The 19,739-nt window shown below is 39.0% G+C and overlaps 1 protein-coding gene across 3 annotated transcripts in view; it reads left to right on the top strand.

The window, feature by feature from the left end:
* The window catches only part of RELN (reelin), a 532,794-nt gene that overhangs the window by 390,035 nt on the left and 123,020 nt on the right, over positions 1-19,739 (top strand). For all 3 annotated transcript variants that reach the window (XM_040472867.1, XM_040472866.1, XM_040472865.1), the window contains exons 21-25: positions 2,106-2,298; positions 3,095-3,207; positions 9,887-10,024; positions 11,353-11,539; positions 19,176-19,381. In XM_040472867.1, coding sequence (XP_040328801.1) covers positions 2,106-2,298; positions 3,095-3,207; positions 9,887-10,024; positions 11,353-11,539; positions 19,176-19,381 — 837 coding nt within the window. The remainder of the gene's footprint in view (positions 1-2,105; positions 2,299-3,094; positions 3,208-9,886; positions 10,025-11,352; positions 11,540-19,175; positions 19,382-19,739) is intronic.

Here is a 19,739-nt window from a genome sequence, read left to right as displayed (position 1 = left end):
GACAGAGAGAGAGTATATTGGTTAAGAGGTTTTAGAGTTGGGCAAAGCTGATTTCTCACTGAGTCTCTACCATTTACTATCCCCTTTGCCACATTTGTTGCCTAGAGATATTATTCCTACTTCACAGAGTTATTTTAAGGGTGGAACTAAGAAAGATAACATGGATATTATGCTTAACACAGCCTGAGGATATCGCCTAGAATCAACAAAGGATGGGCATCTTTATTATTAATGATAAACAAGTTATAAACACTGGATATTTAATACCAGCAATTATGAATATGACTTTTCTCTTCCTTTTTTTGACCATTCAGCTAAAGCAGAGTTTGGGGCTTTTAAACATTTTATTCCTCTATTCATTGTCCAAGTGTAAAAAAGCTTAATTTAAAACTGTTAAAGAGTACTTAGTCATTGTTAGGAAAAAGCTTCTTGCATTTTATAACCTTGAGCCCAAACCCATGTCGATCCTCTTTATAGACAATGTCCCATCTTTAAATAACATCTTTTTTATAAGTTTATTTTTATTTTTTTTGAAAGAGAGAAAGAGCAAGCAGGTGAGGGGCAGAGAGAGAGAGAGAGAGAGAGAGAGTCCCAAGCAGGCTCAGTGCTGTCAGCCCAGAACCCCACGTGGGGCTCAGTCTCACGAACCGTTAGATCATGACCCAAGCCGAAGTCAAGAGTCAGACACTTAATCAACTGAGCCACCCAGGCACCCCAACATCTTTAAATAGCATGTTAATGTCTTCAAGAAGCAAGGCAGTGTAGTTACTCCTTATTTTGCTGATTCAGCAAAGGATAAATAAGAAAAAATATCAAATACCTCAAAGATGTCACTGAGTGTTGCATCATTCCCTTTTCTATGTCAGCTATGCCCCCTGACTCACAGGAACTACTGCAATGAATAGAACTCACAGAACTACTGGACCTACTTCAGGGCGGCAGTACTAAATATTGTGGCAGACAAACCCCAGTGTGGTCAACCCTGGAATCCTTATTACATTTACCCATATTAACCACAGTGAAAATGTGTCCATATTTTAATCTCCTCTAATGGATTATAAATTCCTTGAGCAACTTGCTCTAAAAAAGTAACTGTGCCTGTCTTCAGTTTACAATTACATAGTACTCAGTTGGTACCCAGTAAAATTCTACCGACTTTAAGCACAGTCATTAAAACTACACTATGATGTTTTCAGTATTTAATGCCCGAACATTGAAGACTGTTTGGAAACTAAGAAATGCAAAAGAAAAGTTGTAAACTGTCTAGTTTCCCACCACCAAACGTAGCCACTGCAAACATTCTGGTGAATTTCTTTGTGGGTTTTAAAAAATGTATTTTTTCATAAGCATATTAATTTGATTTTATTACCTTAATAAATATTTGAAATATGGATAATCTGTCAAGTGGCTATACCAGTTTACTTAAGTATTCCATTTTCCCTGTAGTTTGACGTTGAAATGGTTACCAATTACATTATAAGGAAACCTGCAATATTAATCATATTTTATAAAGCTGTCCTTGAATTTAGGATTATTTCCTTCAGATAAATTCTAAGAAGTGAGATTAATGAGTCAAAGGGTTTATACTCATGAACAATATATGAGTGAGTACCCATTTTCAAATATATTTGACAGCTCCAGCTATTAAGTTTAATATATTGCTTCTTTGATGGGCAGATTATTTTAAATTACATTTATTAGATTGACTAAAATCCATTCTAGAGCTTGGCAAGATTTAAATAAGTAAAATTAAATTATTTTGATGTATGGGGCGCCTGGGCGGCCCAGTCAGTTGAGCATCCGACTCTTGATTTCCGCTCAGGTCATGATCCCAGAGTCATGGGATTGAGCCCCACATTGGGCTCCACACTGAGCACAGAGCCTGCTTGGAATTCTCCCTCTCTATCTCTCTCTCTCTCCCTCCCTCCCCTCCCTCTGCCTCTCCCCCATGTGCTCACTCACACTGTCTCACTCTCTCAAATTAAAAAAATTTAAAAATTTAAAAAATATTTAAGTTATTTTGGTGTATGGTATGAAATGAAGAGCTTAATTCTCCCTTAATTCATCATGTTTTTAATCTTCTGATTCCCACTCCGGTCTTTCAGTTTCACCGGAGATTCTAAACTTGCCTCAAGCATGCGCTATGTGGAAACACAATCAATGCAGATAGGAGCATCCTATATGATTCAGTTCAGTTTGGTGATGGGCTGTGGCCAGAAATACACTCCACACATGGACAACCAGGTGAAACTGGAGTACTCAACCAATCATGGCCTCACCTGGCACCTGGTCCAAGAGGTAAGTCTGTTTTCTCTAACACTTGTGATGAGTAGGCTTCTTTTTACATAGGAAGCAGAGAATTACAGTTTCAAAAGTTTAGGTTTGGTTGAAAAGGAACAATATTATTTATAACTTAGAATTGACACAGGCAGCAATAAGGATTTCCACATTCTGCACTGGCAGATACCAAAAGGTAATTGAAAATAAAGAAGAAACGGGAAAAACTTCAGGACCGGATACTCTAGGATGATGATGTTTTGAATATTATTTTCTCTAACCCTCTTCCTCCATAAATACATCTCTTTCTTCTCTATCCCTGTAGGATATCTTCATCTGTTCTTTTCTAAGTCTGTTTACTTGTAGGTAGACCATATTAAGAATATGACATGTCTTACCTTAAAAAAAAAAAAAGAAATACAAAAATACAGTTTCTTAGGATAAAGTGTACTTCTTTATACATACACACAGAGATCTGACATTGCAATAATGCATAAATAACAGTGAATAGAATAATTCTACCAAATGCCAATGTTATGATAGCAGGTCACAAAAATGGGTCCTGATCCATTTCCATGTTTATATGTGAAGATTAGGATTAAAAGACATTTAATTTCATGGTAGCACTTGTTCCCATTATTTCCCAAATATTTTAGCCTCAGAGAAGGGAAAATCATGGACTGCATCCATATTGCACATGGTTAAGAAAATGACATTAGATTTTTCTAAGGCCTTTTTCACTTATGGTGAGTGAGTAAACATATGGCCCCTGGAGGAAACAGAAGCTGAGTTTAATTTTTGCCTCCGTCTCTTTTAGGAATGCCTTCCAAGTATGCCGAGTTGTCAAGAATTCACATCAGCAAGTATTTACCACGCTAGTGAGTTCACGCAGTGGAGGAGAGTCACAGTGCTTCTTCCCCAGAAAACTTGGTGAGAGATGACATCTTTGCATATGGTTGTTACTTTCACTTTTATTACCTCTATTAGCATGACTTGAATGCAAAGAAGAGTTAAGCACAATGGCAAGATGCATTTTCTTTGTCATCAAAAGACCCAGATCTTTCTTTTATACTGAGGATATTTGCAAAAATAGGGCTAATGAAAATTTAATTTCCAGACGGTCCCTATTTACCTTAAATTTTAGTATGGTTGACACACAATGTTACGTTCGTTTTTGGTGCACAGCTTAATGATTTTTTTTAAAAAAATGCTTTTTGTGTATTTATTTTGAAAGGCAGAGAGAGACAGAGAGAGGAGACAGAGCATAGTGGGAGGGGCAGAGAAAGAGGGTGAAAGAGAATCCCAAGCCAGCTCCACACTATCAGTGCAGAGCCCGATGCAGGGCTTGATCTCACAAACCATGAGATCATGACCTGACTTGAAATCGAGAGTTGGATGCTTAACTGACTGAGCCACCCAGGCGCCCCCCCCAACTTAGTGATTTGACAACTCTATACATTATGTGATGCTTACCACAAGTGTAGCAACTGTGTGGCCATACAGCACTATTACAATACCATTGACCATATTTCCTATGCTGTGCCTCTTATTCCCATGGCTTATTCATTCCATAACTGGAAGCCTGTATCTCCCACACCCCTTCACTCATTTTGCCCATCCCTCCACCCCCACCCCTGTGGCAACCATCAGTTTGTTCTCTGTATTTGTAGGTCTGATTCTGTTTTTTATTTGTTTATTCATTTGTTTTGTATTTTAGATTCCACAGTAAGTGAAATTATATTGTATTTGTCTTTCTCAGTCTGACTTATTTCACTTAGCACAGTATCATCTGTGTCCTAGCTTTTTCTGACCTCCCTTTTTGCCCCAACTTTTCTTTTTATGGGAGAACTCAATAAGCTGGTTCCTTTGGGTGTGACATACATAGAAAGAAAGGATACAGGAATCCAAAAACTCCTATATCAAGACAGCTTGTATTTCAAGGCTGTTTTTTCACTTTAAAGCCCTACTTTTTATTTCAAAAGCTTAATGTACACTCTTTTCCTCTATTCACATTCTTTCAGTAACAATAAAAATCACCCCCCAAGAAGCTAAAGCCTCAGTAACTAGGGAAAACGTTAAATACATGATAATGCTTACGAGAAAAACACATTTTCCCCCTAAATATTACATCATTTTGTGTTAGATTGATCACTCCAGGCACCTTGTGAGGAATAGATTGTAGGAAAAAGAGTGAAGACAGGGAATCACATTGGGTGTTTCAGGCATTTGCTGTTTAGGTGGCTTTGAGTATGATTGTGACAGACATGACAAGAGCCATCATTTGTGAAATAGATTTTAATCAAATAGAGCTTGCTGATATACTGGGTGGGGACTGTGGTAGAAAGGGAAGACTCAAAAACAGCTTGTAAATCCAAGGCCTAGGGAAATTGCTGGATGGTGGTACCACTGACAGAGGTGGGAAAGCCTGGAGAAGGAGTGGATTGGGGACAGGAAATGAAGTGTTCTGTTTTTGTGATAGAGAGTTGAGAGACTTATCTATCCCAGCAGAAATGCCAAGAAGCCAACTGGACTTCTACATCTGGAGCTCAAAAAAGAGGTTTCTTAGGATAAAATGTACTTTGGGTTGAAGAATTAAATACCACAAGTACATTTGAAGCCCTGGGACAGGATAAGCTCGCCCAAGAAAGAAACTTGAACTAGAAATTAGGAGGCCTGAGTTTTCAATATCCCTCCCAGTGATTAATTAATCACACGATTTTAACCATTCACAACCTCTTCAAGCCTGATTTCTTCAGAGTATAATAAAGGAGTTTAATTAGATGATCTTGAAAGTCCCTTGCAGTTCTTGAATTCTAAGATTCTGTGATGATATGTAGTAGTGGTGAAAGAGAGAGACAAGAATTATATTTTTCTTTGGCATCTGCCTTCCGAGAGCCCTTTTGTAAAGAGAAAATTACTAAATAAACCCTTCTTAGATTATTTTACAATAAAGTTAGACTCTACACAAAAACAATTGGTTAGATAACAACCCAGAATTATTATTATACGTCCTTTAGTTGAATTACTGAATTATAGAAGAATGTCTACTTGATTATTTTTAAGGATTCATCATTATGTCAGTTGGAATAAAATGCTTGAAATTTGATTTCCACAGATTTTTTTTATATCCAACTGTGAGCCATTTCCTGGATACTCAACTAATGCTTTGTATAACAAGTTGCTACTTTCTCTAACATCCTGCTTCTTTATATCCACTGCTGGGAATACAATCAAGACTTTTATTTAATTTCAAGGATATTCCAAGCATACCTATCAAGATTATTAAAAAACAACAGATCAATTGAAATACTAGTCATAAATACTGAGGCTTTTTCTTTATGATTATTTTATCATTAAGTATATTACCCTCATTACTTAAAAAATGTTGCTTTTTATTTATTGACATGTGGAATAGAATTTCAAAATTATGATGGTTAGGTCAGTAATCTTTATAGTATATAGTATATTTTAGAGATGTCTTATCATCCTCAGAAATGTTCTAAACTATTATTCTTAATTAATGTAGTTTAGAGAGTATCCAAAAAGTATTGTCCTTTATAAAAAAAAAAAAAAACAGAAAAAACAAAAATCCAAAACTGCAGGTTATTTTACCTTCAAATTGTATGTTACAGTATTATTTCCTTGCTTAAAAGATAGTATCACTGAGTTGAAGGTTTTAGTATAGTCAGAAAAGATCAATTCTCATTAATGTTTATTACACACTTGAGAGGAAATCTATTTAACCTTTAAATACTTCAGTTCCAATACTGCCTGCCACACATTGGGTACTCATTACATGTTGGAGAATTAAGTAGAATTTTAATTCAGTGTGCCTCACTATTAGATTATTCCTACAGCTACTTGCCTTTAAGTACATGTAAGTGAATAATTGAATTCTGCTTTTCCAAATTCTTTTCCAAGCCCTAGGTAAAGAAAGTAAACATACTTTTTAAAAACAAACAACCCAATAAGATAGTTTCTTTTAGTACTCCCGCTAATACTTAAACTAAACATTATTACTACATTTCAAAAAAAAATAGTGTTCAACTGGTTATTATCATTGTTTTTGGATTTATAAAGCTTTTTAAAAGCTCTGCTATAAGGATAAATTTCATTTATTGTCCTTGGTGTTCCTGATCATTTTGTGTATTATATTCATTTCAAACTTTTGCAAATACCATGTTTTACTCAAGCACTGGAGAGAGGGAGTGCAATTTAGTTTGAAACATCTTGCCTTTTGGCAAATCTTCATTTTGCTGCTTTGACTGATGCTTATGCAACTATCAATTGAATGCATACAAGCAAATGTGGTTCCCATGTTATCAAAGGTCTGTTAACTTTGGAAGATATGCTAGGTAGGACAACTTTCAGCAGAAATACCAACTATATATACACCTGCTCAGAGAAATAATATTGTATATAAACTGAACATTTGTTACCCAATGAAAATTAATTTTGTTTTTATGAGAGACATTTACATAAGAACAGGGCCTAATGAGACCCAAACAGCTGTCAGTTGCTGACTTCATAAACAAACCTACGCCTAATGACTGAATGAGTTTCAGAATAATTGGGTAAATGTAATTACAGTAACTCTGAAAGTGGAAAATACAATTTAGTCAGCCTTCATTTACCTTGATTCCTTAGCCTTGATACCTTGATACCTGTCAAGAGATGACTCAGTGGTAGTTTAATTCAGTTTAGAAGTTTATATGAGGGGGAAAAAATCAATTAAGACAAGACTGTCAAGTTTTGTTGCTTTGGGGAATCCATAGAGTTTGGACTTTAAGTGCAAGTCGACTTCATTTCATGATGCACACGGCACATCAAAGTGGTCCCACTTTCGGACCCAACCTGAAATACACAAGACATTCCTTCTAAGATTGCTTAGATTTGAGGCAGGAAGGGGTTGGCAAATTAAATATTTGTATTGAGGGCAATATTTAGCAGTGATGCAACTGCAAATCAGTGAGATCACACCTTGTGTTCTCATGTGCGACCAGCTGGAGATTGCTCACACAACTAATTTTTTTTTCTCACTAAAAACAAAGCCAATATTCAACCTCTTCTTGCTTCCTTTTCTGTTAATTAACATCACATTAAACTGTGGATTGTAATTTTAAATGGAAGAATCCACTTTGAGCTTTTTATCTTCAGGAGATACTGTCTTTTTCAAGAGTTCACAAGATGCACATAAGGATTAATTTACTTAGTCAAAGAATTTAGGATGTGTTTACATGTGACTGTTCAGAAGCATAAATAAACTGGGAAATCTAGGACAGATTTCTGAAACCTTCCAACCCCATTTTAATGTTTGAAATATCAAAACTTCAAAACAATGTGTTTCATGTAGACATGTGACTTTAAAGAAAATAAACCATCCTCAGTCAACAACCACCAGAACAATCACTAAATTTACGAGCTGGAAGGGATCTTAGAAATCAGTTTGTCCAGTCCCCTTATTTGAGAGGTGAGGAACTTAGAAAACCTGAAGGCTTAAATTCCTCACTAAAGGTCACACAGCTGATAAATTGCAGAGCTAGGGTCCAAGGGGTCAAGTCCCCAGACTCTTACCAAATTCTTTACTTCATTACCAAGAGAAGTCAGAAACAGGCTGCCCTTTCCTGGCCTGCTTTTCCATTCATTGACTCATTTTTTTAGCAGACATTTTTGGTACACCTACTTTATTCTGTTTCTGTGCAAAGTATTGAGACTAAAGATGGCCCTGTCCCCAGAAGAGCTCACAATCTGAACACCTGTGGCCTTAGACTTGACTCAGATTATAAGCAGTCCTGAAAGCATGACGCAGTCCTTGGCATGACACTGATACATGAAACTTAGTTGTCTTCTTTTCTGTAGGGCTCTGTGCTCTAAAACAATGTACCTACTTTGATAGTAGGAATTTCTTAATGGAACTCTGGAAGTTGTGATGGCTGTTAGATTACAAATATAAATTATTACCATAGAGGAGGCGCATTCTTGTCATGGCACATATCATGACGAGCACTGATATGCAGCAATCGTGTGTCTACTGGAAGCATCTCAGTGAATCCTGGAATTATCCTACTAGGAATGAAAATGCAACATATTAGCCATAGATCATTGGTAAAATAAACAATAAAGGCTTAGCCTGGATTTTAACAATCTGTTACGTACTTAGGGAGTATTTAATATGTGGGTAATTGATGCAGTAGACATTAAGGGATCATTCTGAGCCATTAAGATCAAGTGTATGTGTAGGTAGTGTGCTCTGGGAGGGTTTAATCAATGGAACTGAGCCTGCACATTAATTCTGCGCATCTTTTTTGTTTTCTTTTGTTTTGCACTTTTGTTGGGCACCAAAAAGAACTAATCACAACCCCTGAAAATTTCTAGAGACAAAAAATATGATGTGATTTTAAAAGAATCTTTTATGACGGTCAGTGAATGGCAACTTTCTTGAGCACAGTGAATGTGCTCTCAAAATTCCCTCTTTTTAGACTTTCTCTCTGGTTTAGATGAATCAAGGTCCCACGTGTTTTCTGTGTACAATGGACTGTTTAACTTTTTGTTTCCACTTAACATCAGCTTGTCCATGAAACCAAAACAAGTTAATGTTTCAGAAATAATAAGCAGAATTTAGCACCCAGATGTTCTTACCTATAGTACATTGTAGCATGTCCCTCAACCCCAAAACAATACCCCCAAACTCAACTTTCATCTTCTATTGAGAGCTAACTGGAAGTTTTCCAATAACTACTGTTGTGTTTATCATAAGGAATAGTAGTAGTGTAATTTAAACACCTCACATTTTCATCTATGAATGAGAGGCTCTTTCGTATATACCTTTTTTTAAAATTTTCTTTTTTCCTTTCTTTTCCTAGCATCAAATCTCTGTGTAACAACAACTAAAATATCTGATATTTTGTTTTTCTTTAAAATGTCACCAATTAAATTAAGATTGAGGTATATATCCAAACCACAGATTTCTTTTTAACTTTTCTTCATGATAAAATTGTTGAATTGGATAATGATTGAGCAGACATTAAACTACCAAAGAAAAATGATTGGCAGCAATAGCACTGTTGCAAGACAGCAATAGCACTGCTGGGAATTTACCCAAGGGATACAGGAGTACTGGTGCATAGGGGCACTTGTACCCCAATGTTTATAGCAGCACTCTCAACAATAGCCAAATTATGGAAAGAGCCTAAATGTCCATCAACTGATGAATGGAGAAAGAAATTGTGGTTTATATACACAATGGAGTACTACGTGGCAATGAGAAAGAATGAAATATGACCCTTTGTAGCAACGTGGATAGAACTGGAGAGTGTGATGCTAAGTGAAATAAGCCATACAGAGAAAGACAGATACCATATGGTTTCACTCTTATGTGTAGATGGGGGTGGGAGGGAGGGGAGGGTGGGGGATGGGTATTGAAGAGGGCACCTTTTGGGATGAGCACTGGGTGTTATATGGAAACCAATTTGACAATAAACTTCATATATTGAAAAAAAAAAACAAGTTCCAGGAAGTTCCATTATCTGAAAGATTCTGAACTCTGACATTCTTTGTGCTGCCACGTGTCAGTTAAAATATTGGATTTATTACCATACCTTGTTTCTAGGTCCAGTGCCACCCGCTTCCGCTGGAGTCAGAGCTATTACACAGCCCAAGACGAGTGGGCTTTGGATAACATTTACATTGGGCAGCAGTGCCCAAGTATGTGCAGTGGGCATGGCTCTTGTGACCACGGTATGTGCAGGTATGTATGCCACCAAGTGTGATTGTGTGCTTCTCAGGATTTGTGCTTAAGTGTCGTTTTGGGTTTTTTTTTGTTTTTGTTTTTGTTTTGTTTTTGAGAGAGCGTGAATTGGGGAGGAGTAGAGAGAGAGGGGGACAGAGAATCCCAAGCAGGCTCCGTGCTGACAGCAGCAAGCCTGAGGGTTCGAACCCACGAACCATGAGATCATGACCTGAGCTGAAGTCAGACACTCAACCGACTGAGCCTCCCAGGTGTCCCAGAATTTGTGTTTAGAGGGATACCATAGCAGTTGTCCTCAGATTTGTATGGACAGACTAATAAATAATGAAATAGCCAAAAGAAAAGGATCCTCCTTTCTGTTCTTATTTCAGATGTAAAAGATGTTGTTACATTTGAAAAAGTTTTTTTTTAATGTTTATTTATTTTTGAGGGAGAGGAGAGACAGAATCTGAAGCAGGCTCCAGGCTCTGAGCTGTCAGCACAGAGCCCGACACGGGGCTCAAACCCATGAGCCGTGAGACCATGACCTGAGCTGAAGTTGGACGCTCAACTGATTGAGCCACTCAGGCGCCCCAAGCTGTTGTTACATTTACGTAAAGTCTGAAGCCATATATTCTAAACTTCAAAATCTAACAAAAGACCAGGCCTCCTGGGTATAAATTTCAGAGTTTATTAATCAACCCCAAAGTCCTCTTTGGGAAACAAGAGCCTTGCTATTGTTTCCCTTTCCTTCCTCTGACACTCTTAAAGCACCTGTCAGAAAGCTGCTACACGCTGTCTTATGTCACTTCGAGAGAAGCTCAAGGTTGTGGGCAGGGGGCCATGGTGATTATTGCTAATGAGGATGAGATAGGAACACACTTAAATACTCAAAGACTCTAAAAGAGATGTAATTTAATCAGAAAAGGGAGCTATAAAACATGGCCAGAGCTACATGTTGGATGAACAGACAAATATTTATATGTGACTTTGAAGACTATATGTGACTTTGAGGAAAATCCCACTCTTCTCCCCAGCCACCAACACACACACACACACACACACACACACACACACACACACACACATCCTTCTTCATTACTGCTTGATGCCTCAGTTCTGTTATAGCACTGTTTCTTTTAAGGACTCAGTCCTTTTGTTCTTGCTGTTCGGTGTCTGTTAAAACCTGAAAGTTGTCACTACCACATACACAGATTGACACTGGAGAAATATCTAGTGTGGATGCTAAGGTCTGAGCAAAAGTGAGACATAGGAAATGCTGCAGGTGCGTGGCCTTGGCCTTCACAGAGGAGACGGTGACTTGTTTGTTTGGCCTTCCTCTCTCATAGGTGTGACCAGGGGTACCAAGGCACCGAATGCCACCCAGAAGCGGCTCTTCCTTCCACGATTATGTCAGATTTTGAGAACCAGAATGGTTGGGAGTCTGACTGGCAAGAAGTTATTGGGGGAGAAATTGTAAAACCAGAGCAAGGGTGTGGGGTCATCTCTTCTGGATCGTCTCTGTATTTCAGCAAGGTAAGAGCTGGGGATGAAGTTATAACTAAGGTCTGAGAATGCATGATCAGGAAAATATGTGATTTATGGAGCAGTCTGAACTCAGAAGGTACAAACATGAGGTAGTTTTATTCCCCCCAGCCCACATTACTTGCTTTTAAATTCGTTTGTCAAATTCCTACCCCTTAAGTACATTTGGCAAACTCCTGTAGTTTTATGATTGTTTTTGGTTACTACAAATCCAGCTTAGGTCGGTTTAAAGTCCCTGCCCTTCTTTTACCGGATTTAAATCCAATCGCCTTCCTTTCCTGCTGTGCCAGCCGGGCTTCTGTCTTGAGGGTCTTTGAGTGGGGCAGGGACTTGGTGTCTTCTTGCCCCAGCATCGGAGGATGTGTGAGCATGCGGCCCATGGGTGAGGGGTGAGTGGTGGTGGAGAAGGTGAAGCCTAGAGATTAAGAGCAGCAGCTGCCTGCTGCAGGCGGAATCTGCTGCTTGGCAGCTGTGTGACTTTGAGCAAATCCCATAACCTCTGTGTGACTCAGCTTCCTCATTTGTACAGTGGAACTAATAAGAGGATCCTACCTCATTAGTCTTCACACAGGGTAAGTGAGTTAGCACTTGCAAATCACGTACAATGCCCGACACATAGCACTCGTACAAGGATTTGTGAAATTTGCCAATCTGTTAATCTCAAGAATATGATTGGAGGAAGGAGGGATAATGGTGAGGTTTGGGGACATGCATAGCCATCCATGTTGAACATTGAGTTTGGTGGCTGCTGGTGGCATCTGCTAATACAGGACTGTCTTAGTCAATTCAGACTACTATTATTAAAAATACCATAGATTGGGTGGCTTAAGTAGGAAACTTTTTTTTCTCAGTTCTGAAAGGTTTGTGAAGTCCCAGATGAAGGCACCAGCAGATTCAGTGTCTGATGAGGTTTGTAGATGGACATCTTCTCATTGTATCCTCACATGGTGGAGAGAGCACCAAGAGAAAAATCAGGCTGTCTTGTATCTCTTTTTTTTTTTGGTTTATGTTTTCATTTTTTAATGTTTATTCTTGACACAGAGATTCAAAAGAGTGTGTGAGCAGGTGGGGGTCAGAGAGAGAGGGAGACACAGAATCCAAAGCAGGCTCCAGGCTCTGAGCTGTCAGCACAGAGCCTGACGTGGGGCTCAAACCCACCAACCATGATATCATGACCTAAGCTGAAGTCTGATGCTCAACTGACTGAGCCACCCAGGCGCCCCTTGTGTCTCTTCTTATAAGGACACTAATACCATCATGAGGGCTCCACTCTCATAATCTAATAACCTGACAAAGGCCCACCATCCCTTTAGAGGTTAGGCTTTCAACATACGGATTTGGGGGCACATAAACATGAAGTCTACAATGGACACTGTGTAGAAGTTTTTCTTTCTTTTGAATGTTTTTTTTTTTTTTTTGAGAGGGAGAGAGTGTGTGTGTGTGTGTGTGCACAAACAGGGGAGGGGCAGAGAGAGAGGGAGACAGAGGATCCGAAGCAGGCTCTGCACTGACAGCAGAGAGCCCAGTTAGGGGCTCGAACTCATGAACTGTGAGATCATGACCTGAACTGAAGTCAGACGCTCAACCAACTGAGCCACCCAGGTGCCCCAGAAGTTTTTCTTGCAGTGTTTGTCTTCAGTAGTGGCAGCACCAGTTTGGGCAGACAAGTCAGTAGACACCAACTGGGAACAAAGGTGTCCACTGGAATCTGTAAGACTGATTCTCTTGGAACATCCCCAACCCATGTTGCTTGGTCAGCAGTGGGGAAGGGGGAACCACCTTCCTCTCCTCCCTTGCTACCGTCTAGGCAGGACATTACTTTCATTCTCCCTCCTCCAATTCGTCTCTTTATATAGTTCTCAAAAGGACTGGAGAGGGAGCAGGTCCACTTCTCCAACCTGAGCTACATGTCTAACCCTACTAATGAGCAGCTCCCTATAGAATGTGAGATGCTTAGGGGGACCAGGGTGGCTCAGTCAGTTGAGCGTCTGACTTTGGCTCGGGTCATGATCTTGCAGTGTGAGTTCGAGCCCTGCGTCGGGCTCTGTGCTGACAGCTCAGAGCCTGGAGCCTGCTTCAGATTCTGTGTCTCCCTCTCTCTCTGCCCCTCCCCCACTCATGTTCCATCTCTCTCTCTCTCTGTCAAAAATAAAAATAAACATTAAAAAAAAATTTAGAATGTGAGGTGCTTAAAACCACATCTTTCCATTAAGGACTATAGTCACCAATTCTAGGACAACTGGAAATGTCCCAGTCTGCGTCACAAATACACAGGTGTGGGTGATATACTGTAGGGCTGATATGTTGTGGAATCTGGGAAGAAATCCAAAATAAGTCAATTTATGCAAATGCAAAAATAGGTACAGGTTTTGTTTTGATGCAGGTGCAGAACAAAGAATCAGCCAGCAAACAAGATAGAGAATGATAGAAAATCAGGGATGGATTCCATTTAATGATATTTCCTATCCATTGACATTGAACATCCGCCGGGTATTGTTATTAGAGATGATAGTCCACAAGCAACCAGTATACGTTGCATAGATCTGGATACACTGTATAATTGCTCAGAAGTGGGAAGATAGTGTCTCCGTAAGCATCAATTTTAAAATAAGATTATGAATCCTTAACCAATATGTACCAAACATCCCAGTACACATGCGTGTGTACAGATATTTTATTTTTTTAATTTTTTTTAACATTTATTTTATTTTTGAGACAGAGAGAGAGAGAGAGAGCATGAACGGGGGAGGGTCAGAGAGAGGGAGACACAGAATCTGAAACAGGCTCCAGGCTCTGAGCTGTCAGCACAGAGCCCGACGCGGGGCTCGAACTCACGGACCGCAAGATCATGACCTGAGCTGAAGTTGGCCGCTTAACCGACTGAGCCACCCAGGCGCCCCCATACACAGATATTTTAAACACAGAAAGATTATATATCAATATGTATGTACTTAATTCAAGGTGATCTCTGTTGTCAGACTACCTGGATCTGTACCTAGGCTCCAAAACTCATTAGCTCATTCATCTTGCAGACTTCCACATCTTTCTGTACCTTAGTTTTCTCTATTGTAGAGCGGGATGTTGGGACCATTGGTGGGTTAATGAAGGTAAAGAATAAAGAGTCATGTGGGGCGCATAGAAATCATTCAGTAAGTGTTAGCTGTCACAATTACATTTTATGAGAGTGTATTTAAAATTTATATCATTAGGGGCACCTGGGTGGCTCAGTCAGTTGAGTGTCTGACTTCAGCTCAGGTCATGATCTCATGGTTTGTGGGTTCGAGCCCCGCATCTGTGCCGATGGCTTGGAGCCTGGATCCTGCTTCAGATTCTGCATTTCTCTCTCTCTCTGCCTCTCCCCTGCTTGTGCTTTGTCTCTCAAAAATAATAAATAAACATTTAAAAAATTATGAAAAAAATTAAAAATTTGTACCATTAAATATTTCTATCTATATGCCCTGCCACTAACTTAAAACCAGCATTTCAAAAGTAAAATCATTCTCTTCCCTTCCCAATCCAGCCTTTTCCCTATATTTTTGTCAGAATATCTGAAGAGCATTTTTTTTCTTTTTTCTCTTATATCAGTAGATCTGTTTTGAATTCTAAGTGAGACAAACTAGCTTAAGCAAAAAAGGGGAGATTTGGTTCATGTAATCAGAACACAGGGAGGGCTTATATGAAGCTGGCCTCAGAGATACCTGGAACCAGAAACTCAAATGCCCGCAGAACTCTCTCCTCTATTTTCAGGTCAGCTGTCATTATGAGAGTGGTGCCAGGACCACAGAGCTTTCTAAGCAGCTCTGTAGAAACATCTAGGGAAGGTTTCTGATTGGCCAGTCACAGTGTCTGGAAGAATGACATACTCTGATTGGCAGAGCCAGAGTCATGTGCTCACTGCTTTAGCACAGAGGTGGGATACACAATTTGGCAGCCCCTACCAGCCAAAGCAGTAACCCAAAGGAAAGGTTCCTTAGCCCTATTGCAAACCACCCTAAACCTAAAATGTGCTTCTATTCTGTCCCTCTTTGATCAATCAGGGTGCTTTCCAGTACTGCTGCCCTAACTACACCTCTTATTTTATTTTTTGAAACATCAGACTTCTGCTCCAAACAGAAATTTCTCCTCCCCATCCCAGGTTTCAATAATTTCCTTGTCTTTGTTTAATTTCCACTGCCTACCATCATGCCTTCTACTGTCTCTGTATCCCTATAAACCTTGTAAACGTCCTGCTCAAATCCTGCTTCTCCATGGAGCTTTGTGGCATGATGACTACACTGCTCTCTCCTTTCTTTGAATTCCTCCCTCACTTGTGTTCTATTCATAGATAGATCATAGTTTTATTTTTATTTTCATAGTACCCAGAAAGATGCTGAATCCTACTGACTGAGCCAAACTCTAGATAAGGTGTTCAACTCAGAAATGTGTGCCATGAGCTAGGCATGTACAAATCAACAAGTACCTTGAGACTGAATAGATTATAGAATTGATAGATGATCATATGACCAAGTGGGATTCAACACGGAATAGAATTTGGTCTGCTGCCCTAATTGTCATTATTGTCACTACACGTATTTGTGAACTCTCCTTCCAAGTTTGTTTTCCTATTGTGTATGGTGTAATTGGCACCCAATAATTCTTATTGAAAAGAAAGGAAGGAAGGAAGGAAGGAAGGAAGGAAGGAAGGAAGGAAGGAAGGGGAAAAGAAAGAAAGAAAGAAAGAAAGAAAGAAAGAGAAAAAGAAAAAGAGAGAAAGAAAGAAAAATAAAGAAAAAGAGAAAGAAAAAGAGAAAGAGAGAGAAAGAAAGAAAAAGAAAATTAGAAAGCTGGAGGTTTTAAAGAAATGGTTGTTTTCGGGACACCTGGGTGGCTTAGTTGATTAAGCATCCTGCTCTTGATTTTGGCTCAGGTCATGATCTCACGATTATGAGATCAAGCTCCATGTCAGGCTCAGTGTGAAGCAAGGAGCCTGCTTGGGATTCTCTCCCCCTCCCTGTCTATCTGCCCCTCTCTGGTCATGCTCTTTCTCTTTCTCTCTCTCTCTCTCTCTCTCTCTCTCTCTCTCTCTCTCAAAATAAATAAATAAATAAATTTAAGAAAAAAAAGAAATGGTTGTTTTCAAATAAATATAGAAATATTTTTCTAGTAGCATTTTGACTAGAGAATATTTTAATGGGAGGCAAATGTAAAGTTTTATGAAATGTTTTAGATGTTGTGTTATGAAGTCTCTAGATTCTGAAGACATTGCCTTTAAAATGTTTTATTTTATCTAAACCCTTAAAGCAGTGAGCCATTTTAACCTAGAATGTTGGAAGGAAATTGGATGGTATTTTTACATTCCAAAAATGAGGAGATCCATAACCTAGTACTTTAACACACATGCGTGCGCACATTAGATGTGTATATCTCTACACTTACACACACATAAATACATTGATAATAGTATAATAGAAAAACCGCAAAGCATGTTGTTACATCAGATTCTAAATTCTGACAAAAAGTTTGCCGTAAGCCATTTCCTTTTTCTTTTTTATCTCCCTTTAAAACAATGTTCAGCATTTCAGGTCACTGAACAAAAGAAAATGATCTGTGCTATTCTCTAGGAAAAAACACCTTCAGTGCCAAACTAAGCATTTGTATGATATTTTCTACCATTCACAAAAACCTCACAAAACCCTTTCAAAACCTTTGTCGACCAACACCATAGTCTCCTGGAAAAAAAGCACTACTCTGTGAATTTCACAATAGACCAATCATTCCAATCAGCTAATTGTGATAATTGGATTTTTTATAATTCTCCTCACCTTAGATCTTTGTCCTTCTGGCTCATTTCCACATGCCAAATTTTTATAGAAGTTTTCTGGATTGGAATTAACTACCTAGGTTCTATAGTTTTTCTTCTTAAAATCATTCTTCCTGTAATGATCCTGAGGCATGAAAATTCTAGGCCAGATTATAATAACCTCTGAGGTGTTTCTCACTTATAATATCTCAAATCAACAAAAATAAAAGTTAAAAGCGTACATAACACGTTGAAAATGCCTATTACTTTTAGGATTTTCTCAAATATGTACTTAAAATTGAGAATTCCAAAGAATAAGTTCTTGTCTCAGGATTAACTTCAGTTCTTATTTTGCTGCTCCCTCGTTTGTTTTGGAGTCTCTTAATTGGCTTTAGATTTATCAGGAACAGTGTAGTGTTTTAATTATCCCCAAGTATTTCCCCTGTGACTTCTAATAACTGAAACCCTTTCTTAATTAACTTAGTGGATTAGAATCGGGTTTAAATTATAAGTCTGAGGGATGTTTTTCTCTATACTAGGTATCCTATCTCAATTTTTCTTCCTGGCTTTTTTTTTTTTTCTTAATTTTTTTTTTTCAACATTTATTTATTTTTGGGACAGAGAGAGACAGAGCATGAACGGGGGAGGGGCAGAGAGAGAGGGAGACACAGAATCGGAAACAGGCTCCAGGCTCTGAGCCGTCAGCCCAGAGCCCGACGCGGGGCTTGAACTCACGGACCGCGAGATCGTGACCTGGCTGAAGTCGGACGCTTAACCGACTGCGCCACACAGGCGCCCCTCTTCCTGGCTTTTAATTGAACTCCTTGGGAGCTCTCCAAGACCAATTCAGTGCAGTCTATGGATTAGCTTTGGCGGTACCTCTGGGTGGAATAATCTCATGGGCAAACCGTTTTTCAGTCCCATTAGTGCGAACCCATTTATGCAAAACAGGAATGACAACAAACCTTGTCAATTTGAGTCTAGTACTTCACCACATGACTGTGACATGTAGGGGACACACTGAGCAAAGGAAGCAGGTTGAGGATATTTTTAACATTTTTTGAGACACAAAGAGACCATTTCATGGTCACAAAAACTTACTGAAATGGTCCCTCCCACCCTCTCTGTTACCAAGAAAGAGACAGAGAGAGAGACTGACCAGGACCCTCAGAGACTTGAGTACTCTTTCTTTTTGTCAAAAAGTTATTATTTTGCATGTTTCACTTTAATTCCCAGGGAGGAGGGGGGTCAGGGCCTATCTCTGGAGAGGATGTTCCCTCAGCAAGACATGCCATGTGCTAGGCAAATTACATGCAACATCTATTTCATCTAATTGTCACAGCACCCTATAAGGAAGGTATTATTACCCATATTGTTTCTTTGAGGAAAAGAAAAGCTCAGAAAGGTCACACAGCTAGTGAACAGCATGAATAATGGTCTAAAATTCCAACCCAATTCCAACTGATTTCAAAGTATATGGTCTTTCTTCTCCACTACTCTGCCTGGAAGAGATTTACAAAGCAAATACGTGGAGTGTTTTAATTAAAATTAATTTTGCTTTATTTTTAAAGACTTTCAAATACTCTTTGGTATAATTAGCAGTTCCCTAGGGTCTCATAACCAAGTCTGGGAATCAATGATGCAGAGACTAATCAAATGTATCCAGGAACAGTTACCATAACCAGAGCAGAGAATTAAATGGCACAACTTGCTCCTCTCAACAGTATGATGGGAACAAAATCATCTCCACCTGATGCTAGGATGTGCCTATGATCTTGAAACTGAAATGACAGAATGCCAAAGAGCCCCCAGATGATTGAATCTGTGGTTCTTCTGTCTTTTGGAAAGGCTGGGAAAAGGCAGCTGGTGAGCTGGGATCTGGACACCTCTTGGGTCGACTTTGTCCAGTTCTACATCCAGATTGGTGGAGAGAGCGCTGCTTGCAACAAACCCGACAGCAGAGAGGAAGGCGTCCTCCTTCAGTACAGTAACAATGGGGGCATCCAGTGGCACCTGCTGGCAGAAATGTACTTCTCAGACTTCAGCAAACCCAGGTAACCACCCCTGATGGCCTTCCACTGGTTTCCAGAACAGTAAAGAGTTCAGTTTTCTTGAGCTGTTTCTCGAATGTTAACTATTGCAAATGTAGACAGACTCATTAGATTCTGACATAAATGATAGCCCAGTATATAAAAATTTCATTTCATTTCTTTATGGACAAAAAGCACTCATGTTCATGTTTGAATTTTTAAAGAATTTGGGGAAAATTGTGACTAGAGGAAAAGACAACAGAACAGTTTTCCCAAAGAAACTGCATGATATACGGATGTTCCAAGCTCACATTTCCAGTTTGCAGGTTTTGTGAATGCACACACTATATATATATATATATATATATATATATATATATAT

This window comes from Herpailurus yagouaroundi, unplaced genomic scaffold (genome assembly GCF_014898765.1).
Source record: "Herpailurus yagouaroundi ecotype Mexico unplaced genomic scaffold, PumYag 100, whole genome shotgun sequence".
Lineage (NCBI taxonomy): Eukaryota > Metazoa > Chordata > Mammalia > Carnivora > Felidae > Herpailurus > Herpailurus yagouaroundi.
This window is presented reverse-complemented; position numbering and strand designations above follow the sequence as displayed.